Source organism: Seriola lalandi, unplaced genomic scaffold (genome assembly GCF_002814215.2).
Source record: "Seriola lalandi dorsalis isolate HSWRI2012SDOR001 ecotype SW California unplaced genomic scaffold, Sedor1 jcf7180002054259, whole genome shotgun sequence".
NCBI classification, from domain to species: domain Eukaryota; kingdom Metazoa; phylum Chordata; class Actinopteri; order Carangiformes; family Carangidae; genus Seriola; species Seriola lalandi.
In genome coordinates this window covers 274,302-293,999 of record NW_019524812.1, presented here as the reverse complement: position 1 = coordinate 293,999, position 19,698 = coordinate 274,302, and the positions used below count along the sequence as shown (strand labels likewise).

The 19,698-nt window shown below is 41.8% G+C and overlaps 3 protein-coding genes across 6 annotated transcripts in view; 1 reads left to right on the top strand and 2 right to left on the bottom strand.

Moving 5' to 3' along the window:
* LOC111654141 (uncharacterized) overlaps positions 1–8,067 on the bottom strand; it is a 46,860-nt gene extending 38,793 nt beyond the window's left edge. Inside the window, exons 1-2 of the mRNA XM_023405031.2 lie at positions 6,792–8,067; positions 2,845–3,195 (exon numbers count right to left, since the gene is read on the bottom strand). Coding sequence (XP_023260799.1) covers positions 2,845–3,195; positions 6,792–6,950 — 510 coding nt within the window. The 5' untranslated portion in view covers positions 6,951–8,067. The remainder of the gene's footprint in view (positions 1–2,844; positions 3,196–6,791) is intronic.
* A 3,428-nt stretch (positions 8,068–11,495) lies between these two features.
* On the bottom strand, positions 11,496–14,790 carry snrpa (small nuclear ribonucleoprotein polypeptide A). Of its 4 annotated transcripts, none has more exons than XM_023404984.2 (7): positions 14,740–14,790; positions 13,733–13,816; positions 13,456–13,628; positions 13,095–13,271; positions 12,406–12,582; positions 12,204–12,292; positions 11,496–12,112 (listed from the first exon to the last, which is right to left on the bottom strand). In XM_023404984.2, exons 2-7 carry the CDS (start codon positions 13,803–13,805, stop codon positions 11,953–11,955), a joined length of 849 nt encoding a protein of 282 aa, XP_023260752.1. In that variant the 5' UTR covers positions 13,806–13,816; positions 14,740–14,790; the 3' UTR covers positions 11,496–11,952. The 4 variants fall into 4 exon arrangements, with proteins under 4 accessions (XP_023260752.1, XP_087029752.1, XP_023260753.1 ...); XM_087173626.1 differs by having other exon boundaries at positions 13,733–13,813; positions 14,740–14,758; XM_023404985.2 differs by lacking the exon at positions 14,740–14,790 and adding an exon at positions 14,105–14,402 and having other exon boundaries at positions 13,733–13,813.
* A 103-nt stretch (positions 14,791–14,893) lies between these two features.
* On the top strand, positions 14,894–19,573 carry actmap (actin maturation protease). The gene is made up of 7 exons (XM_023404995.2): positions 14,894–15,119; positions 15,253–15,470; positions 16,396–16,464; positions 16,679–16,803; positions 17,170–17,299; positions 17,800–17,870; positions 18,687–19,573. Exons 2-7 carry the CDS (start codon positions 15,280–15,282, stop codon positions 19,019–19,021), a joined length of 921 nt encoding a protein of 306 aa, XP_023260763.1. The 5' UTR covers positions 14,894–15,119; positions 15,253–15,279; the 3' UTR covers positions 19,022–19,573.
* The last annotated feature ends 125 nt before the right edge of the window (positions 19,574–19,698 follow it).

The following is a 19,698-nucleotide window of genomic DNA, read 5'->3' as shown; positions in this document are numbered from 1 at the left end:
CTCTATCTCTCTCTCTCTCTCACCCCCCCTCCCTTTTCTCCACCCCACCACCCTCCACCTCCCAAAGATGGCCAGATAAAGCGAGTCTTTCAGCCAAAGACGCTGCCACTGTGTGTCCCAGCTCTCTCTCCCCTGTAGCCCAGCCCGCCCTGCGGCCCGGCCCTGAAACTGATCCAGGTAGGCTTTCTGATGGAGAACTTTCTCACACTCTTACATGCCAATCACACACCTACCCAATGTACAGGAGGAGAGAATAAATACAAGGAAAGTGTGTTACAAACACACAGTATGCTCACAGCACACACACAGAAACGCACACAAAAGCAAACTGTACGCAGATAAGGGAAGATAATTGGCTCTGGGACAAAGAGTCTCGCAGGTAAATGGACTGATACTAATCAAGAAGAAGAAACCTAAGCCAACTCTGTAGGACATTGTTGTGTATGCTGTGTGTGCTCAGTGTGGATACATTCGGAGTCATGGATGGACAACTGAACGGGCCAGAGTGGTCAAACGGCTCCTGGACCAGAGCCTCCATTTGAAGCGACTTTTGATATTGATATTGTTGGAAAGTCAATCACACAACTACAGAGAGACATAAAACAAACACAAAAACATGCACAATGACCACAAAGAGACATAAACTTAATATAATAGGACACAAAATGACCTCAAAGAGACGCAAAACAACTAAAAAGAAATGCAACACAACCACAAAGGGATGCAACAGACTAAATATAGATGTTATACATCGACAAAGAGATGTAAAACAATGAATAAGAGATGAGCAATGGCCTCAAAGAGATGCTAAACAACTAAAAAGAAAAGCAACACAACCACAAATAGACACAAAATGGCCACAGAGAGATGTATAGTGTCTAAAAGAAGACACAGAACAACTAAGGAGAGTCTCTTTCAGTCTGGGTGTCTTGCTCCAAAGTAAAAGTGGTGGGGGCATTTTTACATGTCTGTACCCAGCAGTCCATTGTCTTATAATCCATGTTAGGAGTATCTGTGTGTCACGCTCTGTGTGTCTCTGAAGCCTCACCTGGGTTTTGTGCGATATTACCAACATTATTACAACACAATATGATTATGAATTAGAACCACAAAGCCTTTTGTTGCATTTCTGCAATTCTTTCATTATTAGAAGCAAGTCAACCATGCTGGGAGCGATCAAAGACAGACAAAAAGAGAGGTAGAAAAGACTGCAGGAGGTTTTCTTTCACTCAAATAGAAAAAGTAAGAAACAAACAAAACTTGTAAAATCCCTAGAAAAATTGTGGCTCACTCCTCCGCGTCCCTGCCAAATCATTTTGAAGGGATTCTCTTGAGCAAGCATTAATTGCTGAATCGAAGAGTCCAGGAAAGAAGTGATTAAAGGGTGAAGAGATGGATTGATGGATTTTCAGAAGGGTGATTGGAGGAGGTAAGAGCTCTACTGAATGAGAGTATTTGTGTCAGTCACTGCGGTAAAAGCTTCTCATTTTCCTGCCCTCGCAAGGACTTTAGGTCTCAAAGCAAAAAAATAAAACAATGTGAAAAGAATAGGCCTGCATCTTATTTTCATTAACGATTAATCTCACAAGTGTTTTCTCAATGAATCTATAACATGTGAGAAAACTGCGAAATATATCATCAATAATATAACCACCACAAAACTCCCTGGAATCTTCAAATAGCTTGTTTTTCATTTTACAGGCTAACAACAACTCTTTTGTTTGGTGAAGAGACTTCAGACAGATGAAAAACTCCTTCATTTACAGTGACTAATGTTAGTATTAGTTTCTTCCTGCATTATTGGGAAAAACCTAAAGAAAAGGAGAAAGGGAGAGCTGGAGGAGGAAAGAGAAAGGTGGACTGAATAATCGATATCTGTTCCTTGGCCAGACTGTTTTGCTAATGGCAGATTAATTGGTTTGCTCTTTAATGAGGACACAAGACGGAGCAGCCAGCAGTGTGATGTTTGATCGAGATGGAGATTGTTCCATAGGTCCAGAAGAAAGCAACGAAAAGACCAACAGTCTTTAACATAAGAAAAGAAAGTTCATTATGGATGAAGGGAGAAGAAGAAATCGATGTGACTGAGGAGATCAATGGAGGCAGAACAAATAATTTATCATGGAATATAGTGAATGACAAACTACAAATGACATAATGCAAGCTAGTAAGTAAGTCATTTTGTTTATCATCTATTGTAATCTGAACCAAATTTCAATCCATGCAATAGTCGTTGAGGTATTTCAGCCTTGACCAAAGCGGTGGATTGACCGAATGGCTGACATTACGTAATGGAAATAGTTTTTTTCTTTATTGTCCCTATAATAATCTTTTGACTCCTCAGATTTATCTTAAAACTCCTTGGGAGGGATCCTGAGTCCAACCCTGAGGTTTGGAACCACTGGTCTAAACAACATCTCTGCTCTTTTCCCATGAAGATGAAGGTTTCATTTTATAAAAAGTGTATTAGTTCTGTATGGAGACAGCTTTTGCTTCAGGAGTGACCAAGCGCTTCTATTAAAAACACTAAAAGGTTTCTTTTCTATTTTGTCATTCAACAGCGTGATTGTCTTTTCCACACCTGAACAGATAGTGACACAGGCTACAAGGACTAAAACAAATGTGTTGTGGTAATTGTCATGTTTTTTCCATGTCATCCTGACCTACTACTTTCACGCACATGCAGAGAAGGACAGAAAAGGTGTAAAAGCATGTGAACATGAACTCTTCCTCTGAGCGCCATTGTTATTCCACTTGAGCCACAGTTTGAGTGTATTGTTGTATTTCAAGCTTAGCCTGTTCCCTTGGTAACCATACTGATAACAGCACTGCCCCTGTACTTACTGGCCATGCGTATATGAAGGGAATGGCAATGTGTCCGTTAGTCCCATCCTCTCCTCCTCCTCCTCCTCCTCCTCCTCCTCCTCCTCCATCGTGTCCTCGGTGACGGAGTGACTGGGAGTTTCCACCCAGGACGCCTGTGCTGCCGGAGCCAAAGGTGCAGGCTCCAGTTGAAGCGACCCGGGCCTGGTACTCCTTGAGGCAGGCTCGGAAGAAAGTGTCACATTGGTCCCTGGCAGAGCAGCGCTGCCCCCCACTAGCCTGGAGGTCACAGCAGTCTCCGTTCTGCAGGAATCCGTGCAGGTTCTGGAAGTGGCGGATCTGAAGCTCGAACATCCCCACGGCACACACAGCCTGAGTCCAGAGAGAGGAAAAGGAAGGGCGGGAAAGAGAGTTTCATTATTATATCATCCATAATTAACTGGCACAGTGCATGGACAGACAAGCAGTTAGTCCGACACATAGCCCTCCATAAAACCTAAAATTGTTGTTTTACCTTTTGAACAAATGAGATTTAAGATGCTGCTAGGCTGATATTTTAGACAGAGCCAGGCTAGCTGTTTCCATGCTAAGCTTAGCTAACTGGTTCCTGGCAGGAGCTTCGTTTAGTGCTCATGAGAGTGATATCTATCTCTTGAGTATTGACCGTGGAAGCCTTGCAACAATCAGGGACCAAAATCATAATTTTGGCGTAAAAATTTCAGCGGATGATTTAGTAACAAGCAGAACCTGCTTTTAACAACGGACAATGAGTTAAAGAGAAAAGGAAATCACAAAATTTATATTTATTCATTTATAAACTGAGGAAGAAATCGTTCACACAATCTGTCACGTGCTCATCTCAGGTATGTCTGTCTGTGTGTGTGTGTGTGTGTGTGTGTGCGTGTGTGTGTGTGTATTCCCAGGGGACAACGACACTGAGAACCAGCTCACACTTCTTTCCTCTCCTCCTCCTCCCTTCTTTCTATCTGGAAACAAGCTTGAATGTTCCTGTCATTTCTCTTTCTCAGGCTGTCTCTTTTTCTGTATTGTTGCCATGCTCCTTTTCATCTGCCTCCTTTTTCTTTTAGCTGTTTAAAGATGGATGTAGGAGACACACACACACACAGACACACACACACACAGACACACACACACTTCCACACACACTCTAGAGTTAACAAGCCCCCCTGAGAGTCTCGGAGCACCAGGGTCAGGTATATGTCTGCATGCATGTCTGTGTGTCTGCATGTCACTGTGGCAGAATAAAACAATGGCTTTGGCTATTTCCAATGACTGCAAACACAAAAATAAAGCAACTGTTATCTCGGTTTGCCATGAAAGCTGTGCTGATGAATAAATCTAAATAATTCACAGTTATTTTGGCACAAACACTAAACTAATGATAGCTCATTAAGTCCAAGAATCAGAATTATGTATCCCCCGCGGTGCTGTGCACTCAATCATAGACAGAAATCACCAGGACCAACGAGATATCATGTGTCTGCCAGAATCTCAGTCGCCCCATTGTGTTTGGTTGTGTGTCCCTCTCCTGCACCCTGTCCCTGAGCTTAGAGGGGCTGAGGGGGTGAGGTAGGAGGGGTCAAGGGGGTTGGAGTAGTGTAGGGAGGGCGGACTCATCTACATCAAAAGGCTTGTGGAGATACAGTGGCGCTCATCACTCTACATCCTCCTTTCTTCCTCTCCTACTCTCACTGCCCGAGCCATTCCCCACATACCAGCATTTCAGCGCTTCAGTCTGACCGGGGGGGGGGGGTCCCAGCTGAGGCACAAACCCTCTCTGCAGGAGAGCTCTGGAAGTTAAAGGCTACCTACACCCAAAACTCAAGGCTGGCTCACATCAAATCCTCTCCATCTAAAGACTGACATTCATGGCTCAGCACCTGAGCTCAGGTGAGACTGGTCGACTCACCTTCAATCCTCCAAAGCTCAACAGCTACATCTAATCACAAATATGACACAGCAAATATTACACAATAGTTTCACTAAGAGTTTCCTTATGCATCCAAGTATCACATATAATCCTATCCTTGTTGCTGACTGAATTTTTCTAATGTAAATTTTGTGGCACTTTGAATTTCAATTGTTATATATTTATTAATAATAATAATGTGTGTGTGTGTGTGTGTGAGAGAGAGAGAGAGAAAGAGAAAGAGAGCGAGAGAGAGATTAAATAATCCAAATAATCACATATTTAGCAGACTAATTGATAAAGATGATAGTTGCAGCCCACTGAGACTCACAGTTTTGTGGTGAGCCTCAGGCAATATCTCGACACCTCAGCAAATCACATCTGGATGGATCCCGCAAGCTTAGAAGATAAACAGCTTTTATTGGGCTTTAGGTTATACTTTCCCTTGGCAAATTTAATGTTATCTAATTTTAATCAAATCCAGCTTGAGTGAAAATGAATGAGCCTGATTTTGCAAACCACATGGGTTTAATAAAACTGGACAAAAGACAACATGTAGTGTCTTCATTTGTAAAATCACACGGTCTTTAGCAGGTCTCGATGAGGATGGTCCCTTGTTGTCTGCATTATAAATGGTCACCAGCGGCAGCAGAGGATCCTGAGTGTGTGAGTGTGAGTGTTGTGAATGTGTGAGTGTGCTTCACGCTGCAGTGCGGTCGGAGAATGGAGGGAGTGGAGTGTGTTGTTCCTCAGCTGTGCGAGGGTTGCAGAGGTGCAGAGAGAGACACGCAGAGCTGTCCGAACGTTCAACATTCACACGCCCCGGAGTTTATTCGGCTGTGGCCCCGAGCTCCACACACACCCAAGACACAGATGCTGGATGTGAGCTCAGTGTTTAAAAAAAACACACACACACACACACACACACACACACACACACACACACACACAAAGACACACACAAAGACACACATGTGCACACATGCACACTCTGGAGCACCTCTGGGCCTGTTCCTGCTACTGCTGAGTCCTGTCACACATCATAGGCATCCTGATCAGACCAGCAGATGCCTGACAGCTCACAGGGCGAGAAGGAAAAAATAAATGTGGTTTCTCACCTCCATGCCCAATATTTTGCTGGCATAAAATATGAAGCTTTTCATGCTGACAAAATAATGACTATAATGCCAGGAGCAGCTTGTCAGAATCATTCATGCAAGTTATTGCAGTGACTTTTGAACTCTGCTGTTGTGTATAAAGCACTGTAACACACAAAAGAAGGTCTGCATCCATGCAGCCATAAGGGATAAAGACAGAGGGGGTAGGAAACAGTCAAGAGAGTGTCAAAGAACCAGAGGCTGAATAATGTTAAAAATAAATACACAATGCACCAGCTTGCAAACATGCTAAAGGTGGGGATAGAGAGAGAGGCAGATAAGCAGTGAATAAGGAGTGGATGCTGAACAGAGGATGTGGGTAGGGAATTAAGGTGTTGTTTTACTAAGGAGCCACCACAGTCCTTCAAAAAGGATTTATAAATCACATGCAGCAGCTGTATGTTGTTATTTTTGCTTGATTTCAGAGATGTCTTCTCCATGATACTCAACAAACAATAGGCTCAAACACAATAAACAGTCGTTTCTTTATAATGTTCAACAATATATATGGTTTTGCTATAATACTCCTACTAGACAAATGTTTTGCTGTGACAGTTGTATCCCTTGCGTCTAAAATAGGAATACAGTAGTTGTCTTTTGCGTGGGTTAACAGACACCAGCGGGCTGAAACAACAGGTGGGCACAGCGCCATATAGGAGCGGAATGAGGGCAGCACAAAGGGGAAAGGGACAGTGCGTATGCGTATGTGTGTGTGTGTGTGTGTGTGTGTGTGTGTGTGTGTGTGTGTGTGTGTGTGTGGAATCCATTACTGACTGTTTTCACGCAGCTGTGATAAGAAATAGAGACTAAACCACAGTTAAAAGTCAGCTTCGGGGGTTTAAGGGCATGCCGCCCGAAATAGCACTTAATCGGTGGCTTACCTGCGGTTGTATCGTGAGCGCAACGAGTAAAATCACAGCCCGCTGCAGGTGGAGGTGTTCCCGGTGTCGGTCACCCCTCATGTCTGGCCTCCCGCTGATCTTTCCACTCCCGTTTCTGGAATCGAGCCGAGTTATCATGTGCGCTCTTGAGCTCTCCATCCTTGCGTCAAGGGATTGGGGACTGTGTTGTGCGCTCTGGCGATGATGGTGGTGGTGGTGTGCCCCCCCCCCTCGTCCCTCCCTGCGTCCGTCCGTCCGCCCAGCTCTCCTCCTTCTCCGGTCTTAAACCCTGAAACTCCCGCTGAGCCACTTCATCGCGTCCAGTTCAGAGACCATAATCACTGCTACCTCTTTCTCCGCTTGGATTTATCCCACACCCACCCACACATATACACACGCACACCTGATCACCCTCTTGCTGCTGTGTCCAGGGTGGATTTCCACTGGGAATGACACATGCACACAAACACACACACACACAGGACACGTAAACACACTCCCCTTGCGCTGTATTCCTCCCTCCACCTGCCCTAAGAGGCTTTAAAAGGGTCCAATCTGCCGGCTCACTTGACTTGAACTCTTATCCCAATCAGCTGGCACTCTCTCCTCCTCTTCTTCTTCTTCTCCTTCTTCTGTCTCTCTTTAAGCCTGATCCACGCACCAAAAAAAACAGAAAACCCCTAAATATAATCTACACTCATCCTATTTCGTGACGTGTGTGTGGAAGCAGCCACCAAAGTTGTGCCTCTCCGGCGGAATGATTTCACTTTGCGCTCCTCTAATCCAAGCGGCTGGCTAGTCATTTGACAACCCGATACGAAGCCCGGCGGCGATAGAGTCAGTGTGGGAAACAATGAGAGAGGGATAGAGAGAGAGAGAGCGTGGAGGGTGTGTCCTGAGGCAGGGAATATCCGTCTTTCAGCTCTGGTCCGGATGGTTCCCAGCGCGCACCAGTGCTCTCATCCCTTTCTCTCGCCCCTCTCTCTCTAGGCTACACCTTGAGCCACCTGTAGACCAACCCAAACTTTTTTTCTTCTTTTAAGTATGTCACATTTAGGCGTGGGATTACGCATGAACGCGTTTCGTATCTCACTTCTCCTCTCTGGGTTTTCTGTTTCCTCTCTACCTTTTTGTGGCACCTGACTGGTTCCTCTCCTCCAGTTTCAGGGCTCTGCTGCCCCCAGCTCACTTCAAAGCTCCGTCGTGCCAATTAACTGCTTTTACAGTTTCGCTGGAGCTCTGAATAGGACACTTTCTATGGCGAGGCTTTGAAGCTGCAGCCCTGCATCATTAAACTGCCCCTGCTGCGGATGATGAAATGGAAGTTGTCCGCAAAAGAAAAAAAAAATGTGATCGTCATATTCACATTTACGATTAAACATGTTTGGACAGCTGCCGGCCTGTGTACTGTGCGCACATGGGTGAGCGCATAAATATAAAAGAGAATTGTAGGGTGCACAGGCATCTTTTGAATATTGGCACCGCTCACACGGCATATTTTCCACATGTGACCTCCAGTGCTCGTCTTGCTAGACCCAAGACCTCCACACAATGTACCTTCTTTATCGGGGGAAATCTAATGAGATTCGGCCTCCCTCCTCCTCTTCCTCCTCCTCCTCCATCTGAAGGTCTATCACGGGCTTGTTGCTCAAGAGCTTCCCTGACAACCGCTGGTGTTTCCACGGCCTGGCGCTCAGCAGTGACCCCGGAGCAGAACAGAGGGCTCTTGAGGAGCCGAGCGTCGATTTGCATAGGGGAGCACTGACCTCCAAACATGAGCGGAATTCTAACCAAGCATCCGGAAATATGCAGACATCACTGGGTCTGCTCGAGGCTGCGGTGTGTGGCTCACCTGTGGAAGAGTGACCGAAACAAAAAGTGCGACCCCTGCTCTCTTTGGGTCTCATTACAAAGTTGTGTATTTGGCACCATCTAATGGTCACATGTGTCCCTCTGGACACAGGTAGAAGATGTAGGTCTCAGCTTCATATCGTGTATAAATTAGCAACTATCAGAGCGAGAAAACCATTTTTAAATAGTATTAAGAGTTTAACACTCAAAAAGTCAACTCATCTGCTTCATCAAGACTCTGCTGGTGTAGTTGGATCAAATTGAGGCCAAACAATTCACCAACTGTCATCAGAGTCTGATTCAAATGTTTCTAAATTCTGCATGGAAGGATGTGGCATCATGTTTCTCTCATCTCTGTATCCTTGAGAACTATGGGCTTTATAAAGGCTCTGAGGGCTTTAACCACGCAGCATGAGTTTGTAATGGTGATTGTTGGTTAGTAACTAGTAAACATTATTTTTAACTGCAAAAAGCAAATAGTTGCAGATTCTGGCACAAATGTTGATGACCAATGGCAGCACCCCTCCGATGAAAAGAAACATGACAGTCCTTAGGAGAGGCCACAGGCTCAGACATTGATGATGTGTTTGGGATGGGGTTTTTTAAAATTATATCTCACTCTGAGGCGAAACTGACAAGCACAACTCCCATGCATAATCCACCCGATAAGTATAAATTGCCTCTCAGTCCCTGCAACTGAAAGATCACTGTGTTGGTGAATGGGAAAGCACTAGGCATGTTGCCAAGAGCATGCGACACACACACACACACACACACACACACACAAATGGCGCCCTGGTGGCTAAGGTCAGTGCTTTCTCAAGGCAAAATAAGGGAGTGTGGAAAGGCTTGGGAAACTGCAGAAGAATGTGCATTTCTGTGTACACTGTTGAGCTGACCTGAAGACAATTACTCAGGGCACAGTTTAAGTCCACAACAGGGAGGCCCTGTGTGCACTGAGCACAGTTGATAACGCGAGTCTAAATTAAGCTTTTCAGGCCTAATTCACACATCACTCTGCCCGACTCTCATGAATCCAGCCTTTGAGGGGGGGTGTGGGTGTAATTACTCTGCAAACCTACAGCATCTGAAGGCAGAGAGGGGCCTTTGAGGATGTGTTCAAAACATACAGTGGGCATTTGCTAATTGGCAAAATGGTAGACAACTATAAACATGTGAGACTTTGTACTCAGTGGCATTCATTAGATATTTGTTTAAACACCAATTCCCCACATACAGTCCTTATAAAAAGGCAGCCAACAATACAATTATCATTTTAGGGTACTGCTATACTTTTACTCCAGTACATTTCAAAGGTAAATATACTGTTCGCGTTACTTCACCACATTTATCTAAGAATTTTAATTACTAGTTATTTTTCAGATAAAGATTTTGAAAATTCAGTGAGCATATACCTTATATTACAGTAATACAGGCCTAATACCACATTATCATTTTCTTAATATTATTACAACTGTGTTTTAATAGATTGTCATTCGTTATCTATTTATACAACAGCTTCCACTTATAGCTGTCCACAGAAGGAATTCTAATTAACACTAATATGTGCTTAGAACAGCATTATGGTGTTTTATATACCAGTTTTTGAATGTTTATATACTGCTGATAAATTCTTAATAGGGCAATTAAAATAAAGTGTCAACATATTAGGTTAAATTAACTCCAAATAAGAAACAAACAGCATTTTAATGTTTAATGCTTCAGTAAATATTATTCAATAATACAACGCAGGCATGGGATATTCTGTCTAATATTGAGTGCTTTTAATTTTGATATTCTAAGTATTCTGCACTTTTATTTAAATAAAGTTCTGAATACAGGATTTAACATAACTAACTTCTCATCAATTGACATCTAGTACAGCGTTTGTGAAGCAGCACCAGCATTTACAACCCAATGACATGAAAAAAAAAAAAAACCATTGGGAATGATGCAACTGTACTAAAAAATGTCAAAGCACAATGGTTCAAGACCATGGACATAATCTAATAGATTTTACAGATTCATTTTTGCTCAGGTATAAACTTCATAGCTGAAGAAACTGAATGAGACTCCAATTGATTTATTTTACAAGCATAACAGAAACGATGATTTATGACCCAGTAATTTTAGATATGATAATTTCTACAGGAGAAATAGAAAAAATTGTTCTTTGGCCAAAGAATTCAATTTTCTACAAATTATCAATATTTGCGGAGAGTGTGGGCAGCCAGCAGTCTGAACCGTATATCATGTTAACATCAGGATTCTCAGACTGAGTTCAACCAAGGACTTCTGTTGCCCTTTTTCTCCCACCCTACATTTGCTGTTCGAGCTCCACTGCTGACTAATAAAGACAACAATTCGGATAATCAGCTTTCCCCAATACAGAGGGCTGAGATTAGGCCATTTAATATTCCAAGCAAAAGCTTGAGCACAAGTAATTTCCCCCAGATATCCCATACTCTGTGACTGAAGCTACATTAAAAGATAAGATCTCCTGATGTAGCTTTTGGTTGGAATAAAGGCCGACAGGTTCACAGTCCTCCGTAGCGAAGGCTTTAACACACCTGCATTGACAATTTACTGCTATATATTTAAAGTTTCTGCAGCACTGAAGCAGAATTGGGCACAAAAGATAAAAATCAACATTAAATTGAATTATTTCAGTTGGGTTGCTTAAAAACAGTTTACTGAGGTGTTTAACCCATCCATCCCTATTCCCACCTCACACCACCGCAAAACATCAATGTCAGCGGTAGAAGAAAGTAGGTTTATAGCACCAGCTATTGGCCTAACATGAAATCATACTGCAACATGAGCACATGGGAAATCACAAGGGAGAGCACAGTCTTCAAGAAACATTTTAATTATAAAAAGGAAAAAGCTCCAGGTACAATGTCTGGTAGACCAGACTCTGGGTGCAATGCTTTATGACAAACAGTTAAAAAAAAAAACACTTCATACATCAAGTTGCTTGTGGATTCAGGTATAAACTACAACAGATATATAACTAATACATTTGTGAAATTCATTATCCTAATTTTCATGGATGTACTTGACCATTATTTCAAGTCAAGAGTTCTGTAGCACAATAAAAACACAGCAACTTGATGGAAATAAAGTATACTTACATGTAATCCTGGAAGAAAGAAAAAAATCCACCACCCGTGCAGCACTTATCAGCAACTGTATATAAAACTGGTTCTTACTTCGGGTCACTGCTGTTCATTTAAAAAAAAAGACGAGTGTTTGTGTGTGTATGTGTGTGTGCACGCGGATGTAAGAAAATGGCCGGTCCTGAGAGGTGTTACTTCTTAGCGAATGAGATCTTCATGGCATTTGTTTGTGTGATCTTAAAGCCTTGTAGTGCATCTCGTGCAGCACCGGCCTGCACTTCATTCTCAAACTCCACAAAGGCGATGTCGTGGCGACCAGGGACCAGACGAACCTCCTTGAACCCAGGAAACCTGAATAGACAACAACAGTCAGGTTCAGCCTTTAACTAAAGGGCAAATACAAATAGGTATAACTGAACGCAGAAAATGAGTCGTTACTGACTGGTTGAAGAGCATGGAGAGCATAAGTTCGTTTGTCTCCTCTGGTAGGTTGGTGAGGAAGAGGATGTGATTGGGAGGATTTTCTGCAACCTGTGAGGACAAAGGCCAGTAGAGGTCAGAATATAAGCATAGGCTGATATGCTAACATTATTTAGATAAAGAAAATGACCACATGCACGGTGAAAAGGAGTGACACACGCTACCTGTTGAGGCATTTGTCCAGGCATTTGTCCGGGCATCATCTGACCAGGAGGCATGGCCCCAGGGGGCATCTGACCAGGTGCCATCCCTGGAGGAGGCATCATCCCTGGAGGGGGCATGTAAGGCGGCTGGCCTGGCATGTGCATCATGCGGGGAGCTTGGCTCATGGGAGGCATACCCTAAATAGTGAAGTACAAATGTGATGAGCATGTCAGTATCATGCTATCAGTGATCCCCACCCAAATCTGGGAAGCCTGTATGCTATTGTTTACTCTGCTGCATGAAAATGCAGTGTCAATTTTAGATCATTTGTCTATCTTATCTGTCAGTATGGCTAGACAGAAACCAATAGGTGAGTAACAAACTCAGTTTTTGTGATTTCTGAACACATTTTTGCCTTTTTCACATAAAACACTTACCGTTTTATTTTCAGTCATATGTCTAAGAAGGTCGGTCTCACTTAAGTTTGATGATTTTTGTTCCAAAGCAAACTGAGGCTTTGCTTGGAAACAAATACTTAGAACATAAATGAGACCAATTGGTTTCAGTGTCAATTTTCTTGGAAAAAAAAGGCAAATTTCCATACTTTGTTACTGTGTCCACAGTTATAATCAGGCTCACTAGTGAAGAGTTGATAGATTGTGCTTGATACTCAAACAAAAATTCTGTTGCCAACATTAATTCTACTTACAGGCATGGCAGCAGGTACCCCAGCAACCATGGGTGCAGCAGCTCCTGGCACACCTTTCTTAGCTCCTGCAGCATCAGGTCCTTTGGTCTTCTTCTTCTCTTTTTTACGGTCACGCTCCACATAAGTGCCCTTCATTTTAGCTATGATATCCGAGTCCTGCTTGGCATACTGGATACGCTGCAGGAAGAGACAGATGAGTTAAGACCATATTTATTTCAAAGACTACTGTTTCAACCTGGTTAACAAGCAGATAAAAGTTTAATTGATTAACTTCTAACAAAAAAAAAGAAATTAAAATACTGAATATAGCCTGGGTTTATATGTTGATCTTCAGTGTTCATTCAATGTGAGGATAACCAACCATGGGTTTGTCATAGAAAGGGAATCCCTGCATGGATCTCAGAGCATTGGACGCGCTGTTTATCTCTTTGAAGATTACAAAGGCCTGGCCCTTCATCTTCAGGTTTCGTGCGACCAAGATGTCCAAAATCTGTCCGAACTGCGAGAAAATGGCGTACAGAGACTTTTTCAACTCTACAGAAATAAAGACAAATGAGAGAAACAGTTAGTTTGATTTGATATATTGGTACATTTCACTCGATCCGAGAGAGCCTGCAGGGTGAGGATCCTAAACTTACCATCTTTCTTGATTTTCTCATTCAAGTTGTTGATGTAGATTGTATGGTTAAGCCGTACATCAGTGGTGGCCATCTTCCAACCTGCTGAAGAGTGATGGGATGGGGAAAAAAGCTTGAAATATTACTTTTAAGCCATTTAAGGGCACAATTATTATTGAATCGCTAAGCAGCTAACAAGCTAACGTTAGCAAACAACGTGGGTGAACGTTAGCCTATAAGCTAGCTACAACTAACATTATTAAACTAAATACATTCTTCAATCATTTACGCCTGATTATCCCTTTGTCACAAAACAACGTCCAAATGTGCTACCCAAATTTACTAATGGGCTGCAGAAACTCTGATGTACAAATAAAAAGCGATTCAACTCACCTCGAAATAATGAATGAAAACCCCGGCCACGCAAATCCCGTTCACTGTTCTCGCGTTAAAAAAAATAGCACAGACGTCGTTTCCGGTGTTATGGTAAATTCGATGACCTATTACTACTTCGGACATTTATTTTATACTTTCGTAATTTTTGTAGCTGTTGTTACCACACATGGTGCCACCACAGCATTAAGAAAAGACCGTAAATTTTGACAGCGGTGAAGAAAGAAATTGGACCTCAGAGATACAGAGGAAATTACACATTTTGATTGCAGAATGCGGTGTAACACCTGTTGTCACCATAGGTGACACATGAATTAACTGTACAGTGAGTTCACGACTCTATACCAAAGACCTGAAAAAGTGTCAAAAGGAGTCATAATGTCTACAAAGAGACAAAAATTACAGCAAAACTACTGTAATGAGACCAAAAACAGCCGCAGAGACACTACATGAATACTAGAGACGAAAAAAGCCACAAAGAGACACATAATGACTAAAAGGAGACACAAAAAAAATGGCAGACAAATACAAAGCTACTACGGAGCCAAAATAGCACTACAAAGAGATGGCAAAGTACCACAAAGAGAAAATCTTTCAGTATGGGGTCCTATGTAGGAAGGGTGGGGGTATTTTACCTGTCTGTGATCAGTCTTTCTTACCCTTCGTCCACGCATTCAGTTTATTTGTGCTCTGACGTCAGTCGAGCAGTAGGGGGCAGTGTGGACTTTTACCGTCGGTGTGTGATCCGGTAATAAACACGAAAAAGAAGCGGGAGCAGCCTTTGCCAAATATGGGTAAAACACCGGTGCTGCTAGCTGAGTGCGGTAGTCTAAAAAGAGGGAGTGGGTTTCAGCATGTTACATACAAGTTAATCACTGTTTGTAAGCGATTACCGTTTACTGGAGAGGATTTTTTACACTTCGGTTTCTACCCGAAGAGCATTCAACACCGAGTTAAGATAACTCCTTTCTCGCCCTGTTTGTAGGCAACAAAGCTGCTAGCTAAGTTGTCAGAGGTGGGTAGGTTGTGTTTGTATTTTTTTATTACAGTGTTTATCGGATGTATTGCAGTTTTTAAGAGCTGCTGGAACTTGCCCCTTTTGCAAAGTTACACAAAAATACTTAAGTATTTACCACACTTTCTATCAGGTTTAACCTAGAAGGAGCTGAAGGAAAATGTCAGTGCAGTACCCCCTGTCATCTCCTCCTCCTCCTCCTCCACCACCTCCACCTGCTCCAGGTCCACCTCCTCCTCCTCCAGCCTCAGCGCACAAGAAGAAGCTGTATCAGACTATAGCCAGCAGCAGGAGTCCTGTAGAGGGAGACCACACAGAGGCCCGCTTGCTGCTCAGTCAGAGGGACAGCAGGTGAGACTCACTGCGAGAAAACATTTAGCATGAATATCTATTTATTTGAATCATGGACAAAAGGCTTATTGTATGGAATCTGGATAAGTGTTACATAAACAACAACAGGTCTTTCCAAGCCATGATGAATTAATAAAAGTAAAAGGACTAATATTATTAAATCAAAGTTTATTATAACACAACATTAAGGGTGAACTCAGTGTCAGGATGAATTTAATTTTGCACATTAATAGATATACAAATGCTTAACATTCATAATAATAACAAATTAATGTTTACATTACATCCCGCTCCATGGACTGAGTTGCCTACACCATATTAATTCTCCCAGTGTCACTTATTTAAAAAAACAAAACATTTACAATGAGACAAGTGGATACTACACTGTCGTTTCTTTCCACTCTTTCGTCATTCAATATTCAATGTTCTGTTCTTTTCGCCACCCTGTTCCTTTTTTCTTTCTCAACAGCTTCCCGCTCTAAGTTTCCCCTCCCTTTTAAATTGTGCAGTTCCAACAACAGCTTAATTTCTGCACATGCATCTGGTTCGAAATCCTCATGAGCCTTGCAATAATTTCCATTTGACAGACATTGTTATGCTTGTTCTCATTACCACATGTGCATTTTCACTATGTTCTGAGGCTTAATAAACCAAACAAACAGTTGGTCAATTAACTGGTTTATACTGAAAAGTGTTCCTCGTATTTTGTCCACACCACTACTTGCATAAGGTCGGCAGAGAAGAAGAGAGGAAAAAGTTGCTTCACAAAGAAAAAGGTTATTTTAGGGCTGTTGGACTGGACTGTAATGGATTGTACATTTGTGCCAAATAAGCTGTTAACTCAGTCTAAGGTTGAAAAGGCAGCAAAGTTGTTTTCATGGAATATTGTGTATTTATGTTATGTGGTGTGGTTCTTGTGCTTCAGTTTTAGGAAAGACCTGCAGTGGATACTGGTGAACGCATACGTGCCTTCCCTCATCCAAGATGGTCCACAGTAAGTCACTACAGTGTCAGTCTAATACTTGTCAAGTCACATTCGGCTCTACATTTGACTGAGAAAATACTTATATAATACAAATAAAATGGTTACCAAGACTGTTGTATGTACAATGGGGCAATTCTTACCTGAATGCTTTTATGTTTAAGTAATTAAACATGACATATTTGCTAGGGTGTGACTGTGAGTGTGTTATTCATTTACCTTTCAGGTGCGGTCTGGTGGCTTTGTGGATGGCTGCTCACCTTCGACAGCCACAGCTGAGTATTGACATGGAAACTGTGGTTGAGACAGCTCTGAGCAAGGGGTACACGGCACAGGGTGAAATGTTTTCAGGTAACAAAAGTGTATAAACTGTTTTGGTCAAGTCTATAAAAAAAAAAAACAAACAAAAAAAAAAACAGTGGGGAACAACAGCAAAGAGGGGAGCGTTTCTGTCATAATGGATCACAGTAGACATTTTCCGATGGCATGGCAACACATTGAATCCTCACAAAGGCAACATTATTAGGTGTTGGCAGAAGTAAAAATACGGCATTTGGCTTTAAGAGCCAGATGTAGGAAGTAATTTAGAAATGTGGAAGTTATATAACCAACTTGTTTTAGTGTTGCTTCACTCTTACACACCATAAACTCTCACACTGTGTTGAGTTTATGGTGTTTGCTTTCTTTATGTTGTCATTAATATTTTTATTTTGTCAGCTAACAACATGGCGCTGCTGGCAGAAGAGGTTTGTGGCTGTAAGGCAGAACTGCTTTCTGGAGGTTTAAGTGGTAACAATGCTGCAACCATCATCACACACCTGTGGGGGGGACAGCCTGTTCTCATCCCGTATCCTGCAGCCAAACTTAACCACCATAAGGCATGTCTTTTACTGCTAATGTTAGAGCAAGACCGATACATTGGCCAGGCTGATATATTTCAGGCTGTATTGATTTGTGTATGTTGGCTGACAGGTAATAAGAAACTACAGTACAGAAATACTAAATTATGTTTGAGCTAATTTAGACACAGTGTCATCACTACATACAGTAGTTTATCTACCAGAGAGCAGCGACAAGTTGATATTTTTTATTTTACTGTAAAATGTCATATTTAGCATGTGTCTTGGTCACAGTTCTTTTTAAACTAATTTGTAGTGAGGGATCCGTATTAATGTTGTTTGCTTATTTAAATAAAAAATTACTATCAGCTGATGTATTGTTATTAAATTTTTTTTAATCTCCCAAATATTGATATTTGAATTGACTTCAAAAGCCCAGTATGATTTGGGCTGTGCTTCATGTCATAAGACAAAAAGATTACAGGACATTCTTTGACAGTATATACAGATATGATGAGGACTTCAACCACGAGCCATGTCAGCGGAGCGGCCACAGGGCGCACTGGGCAGTCGCTTCAGGTAAGACTGGATTGCTCTCTCACCAGAGGAGTGTTTTTGTAAAGGTGGTTCAGAGTTTATTGTGAAAAGCACATCTTGAATTAACCTAACAAACTGAAACAAGATCACTGCGAAATCAAGTACTGATCACATCAATTCACAGTGAAGAATAAACAGTATGATACTATCTGTTAAAACAAAACTATATAATATGTAATAAAAATAATATCTAGAGTAAAATCTTACCCCAAAACTAGCAAAATAACTGCGATGGACAAAGGAAAGAAGACAGTTTATTTGTATTATTATATAACTTGGTGGTATAGGTGTAGATTTAGTACATGCAACATACTTTTAAATAACTTTCAAATTGGATGTATGTAATGCATGTAATTTGTTTCATATCAGGAGAATAAAATAAAAAATAGAATAATTAAAATAGAAATTTTAGTTCTCCATCAGTTGTTTTATGTTACGTGGTTTGTACATGTGGCATAACGGCCTCCATAAGGTAAAAATGCTGTTTAAAAAACCTTGACATTGGCTGTGTGCCACTTTGTTTATATTCAATAAATGGATTTCTGGGTGGGTCTTTAAGTCTTTAATTTTATTTAGTGATAGTTAAAGAGAGAAAAAACATGAAAAAAGTGAAACGTTTCTTACTATGAAGCAATAGCCATGCAGCCGAGTTGTTTATTTGCATTATTTTATGTATTTAAACCTTCCTGAAAATAAGCCGGATTTACTTAAATTAGCCTGGTTTAACTGGCTTTTTGAAACACCTCTCTCTAAAAAAACATCAGGATCTCACACAACTACTGTATCTTTTTGTTCCAGGTGTTCTCCTCGGTTTGGACCAGGGGAGTGTGAGCGAAAACCACCATCAGCCCGATCCCAGTCTTCCCTGGCTTTACCTGCCCAGTGGCACCAGTTTCCCTTGTCCCGTAAACGGCGCAGGACTCAGAGAGGTTTACATCCTGGCTAAACAGGGTAAAAGCCTGCGCTACCAGCTGTGGAGTTTGGACAGCGTAGCTCAGAGCAACGAGCAACTGAGGACGATGGACCCTCAGAGAGCTAATAATGAGACCCAGTATGTGGTTCCTAAAGGAGGAGTGGAGGCCGGGCTGGCTGGACAGGCGGTGTTGCTCCACACGAGGACACAGGACCAGTGACAAGTGTGACGCTGCTGGCCGAGAGGACCCAGCTGTGGCTTTTAAAATGCAGCTGTGAACACACAGTGAACAGTCCACGCTTTAATTTGCTGAGAGGCATCACAGTGAATTCTTATGGTGCAGTGTGAGTGATCCTACAGTAGAACCCATGTAAGTATTATCTCTAGTTGTATAATGCCTTTATGAGCAATGTTGTGTGTAAATTAATAACAATACAATAAACAAGAGGCTCTTGGACTGCCTTAAAAACAATGAATTTACACACATTCGAGTGAGTACCTTGAACTTGAAATTATTGAATTGACTGAATAAGCCATAAACAGACAATCCAACTGAGGAATTTTGTGTCTCAATTTAATTTCCAGGACACAATTGTTCTAAAATGAGATCTTATGTGATGTAAGATTTTATCCACATCACACCTTTATTTAAACTGAGAAACTGTGCTGTTGTATGGAGAATTATATTTTTGTGTTGCAGGTTTACAATGTGATAAATTTTCATCATCACTGAGTGAATGGAATATATTTACACAATAAATTCTTGATTTAATATTTTGTTATCTCAGTTCACTGCCCACCTGCACGTTTTGCAATCTTCAGTACAATAAATATTTAAACATTAAAATCAATGTAGATGTGTGTTGGGGGAGAGTGAAAAAAAACAAAAACAAACAA

Excerpts from the sequence above, each read along its gene's own strand:
- actmap (XM_023404995.2), top strand. The coding sequence starts at position 15,280 with ATGTCAGTGCAGTACCCCCTGTCATCTCCTCCTCCTCCTCCTCCACCA. Across the intron at positions 16,465-16,678 it reads CTCATCCAAGATGGTCCACA|GTGCGGTCTGGTGGCTTTGT; the intron begins GTAAGTCACTAC and ends TTTACCTTTCAG. Across the intron at positions 17,300-17,799 it reads GGACAGCCTGTTCTCATCCC|ATATGATGAGGACTTCAACC; the intron begins GTATCCTGCAGC and ends CAGTATATACAG.
- snrpa (XM_023404984.2), bottom strand. The coding sequence starts at position 13,805 with ATGGCCACCACTGATGTACGGCTTAACCATACAATCTACATCAACAAC. Across the intron at positions 13,272-13,455 it reads CTTTCTATGACAAACCCATG|CGTATCCAGTATGCCAAGCA; the intron begins GTTGGTTATCCT and ends CTCTTCCTGCAG. Across the intron at positions 12,113-12,203 it reads CTCTCCATGCTCTTCAACCA|GTTTCCTGGGTTCAAGGAGG; the intron begins GTCAGTAACGAC and ends TTGTCTATTCAG.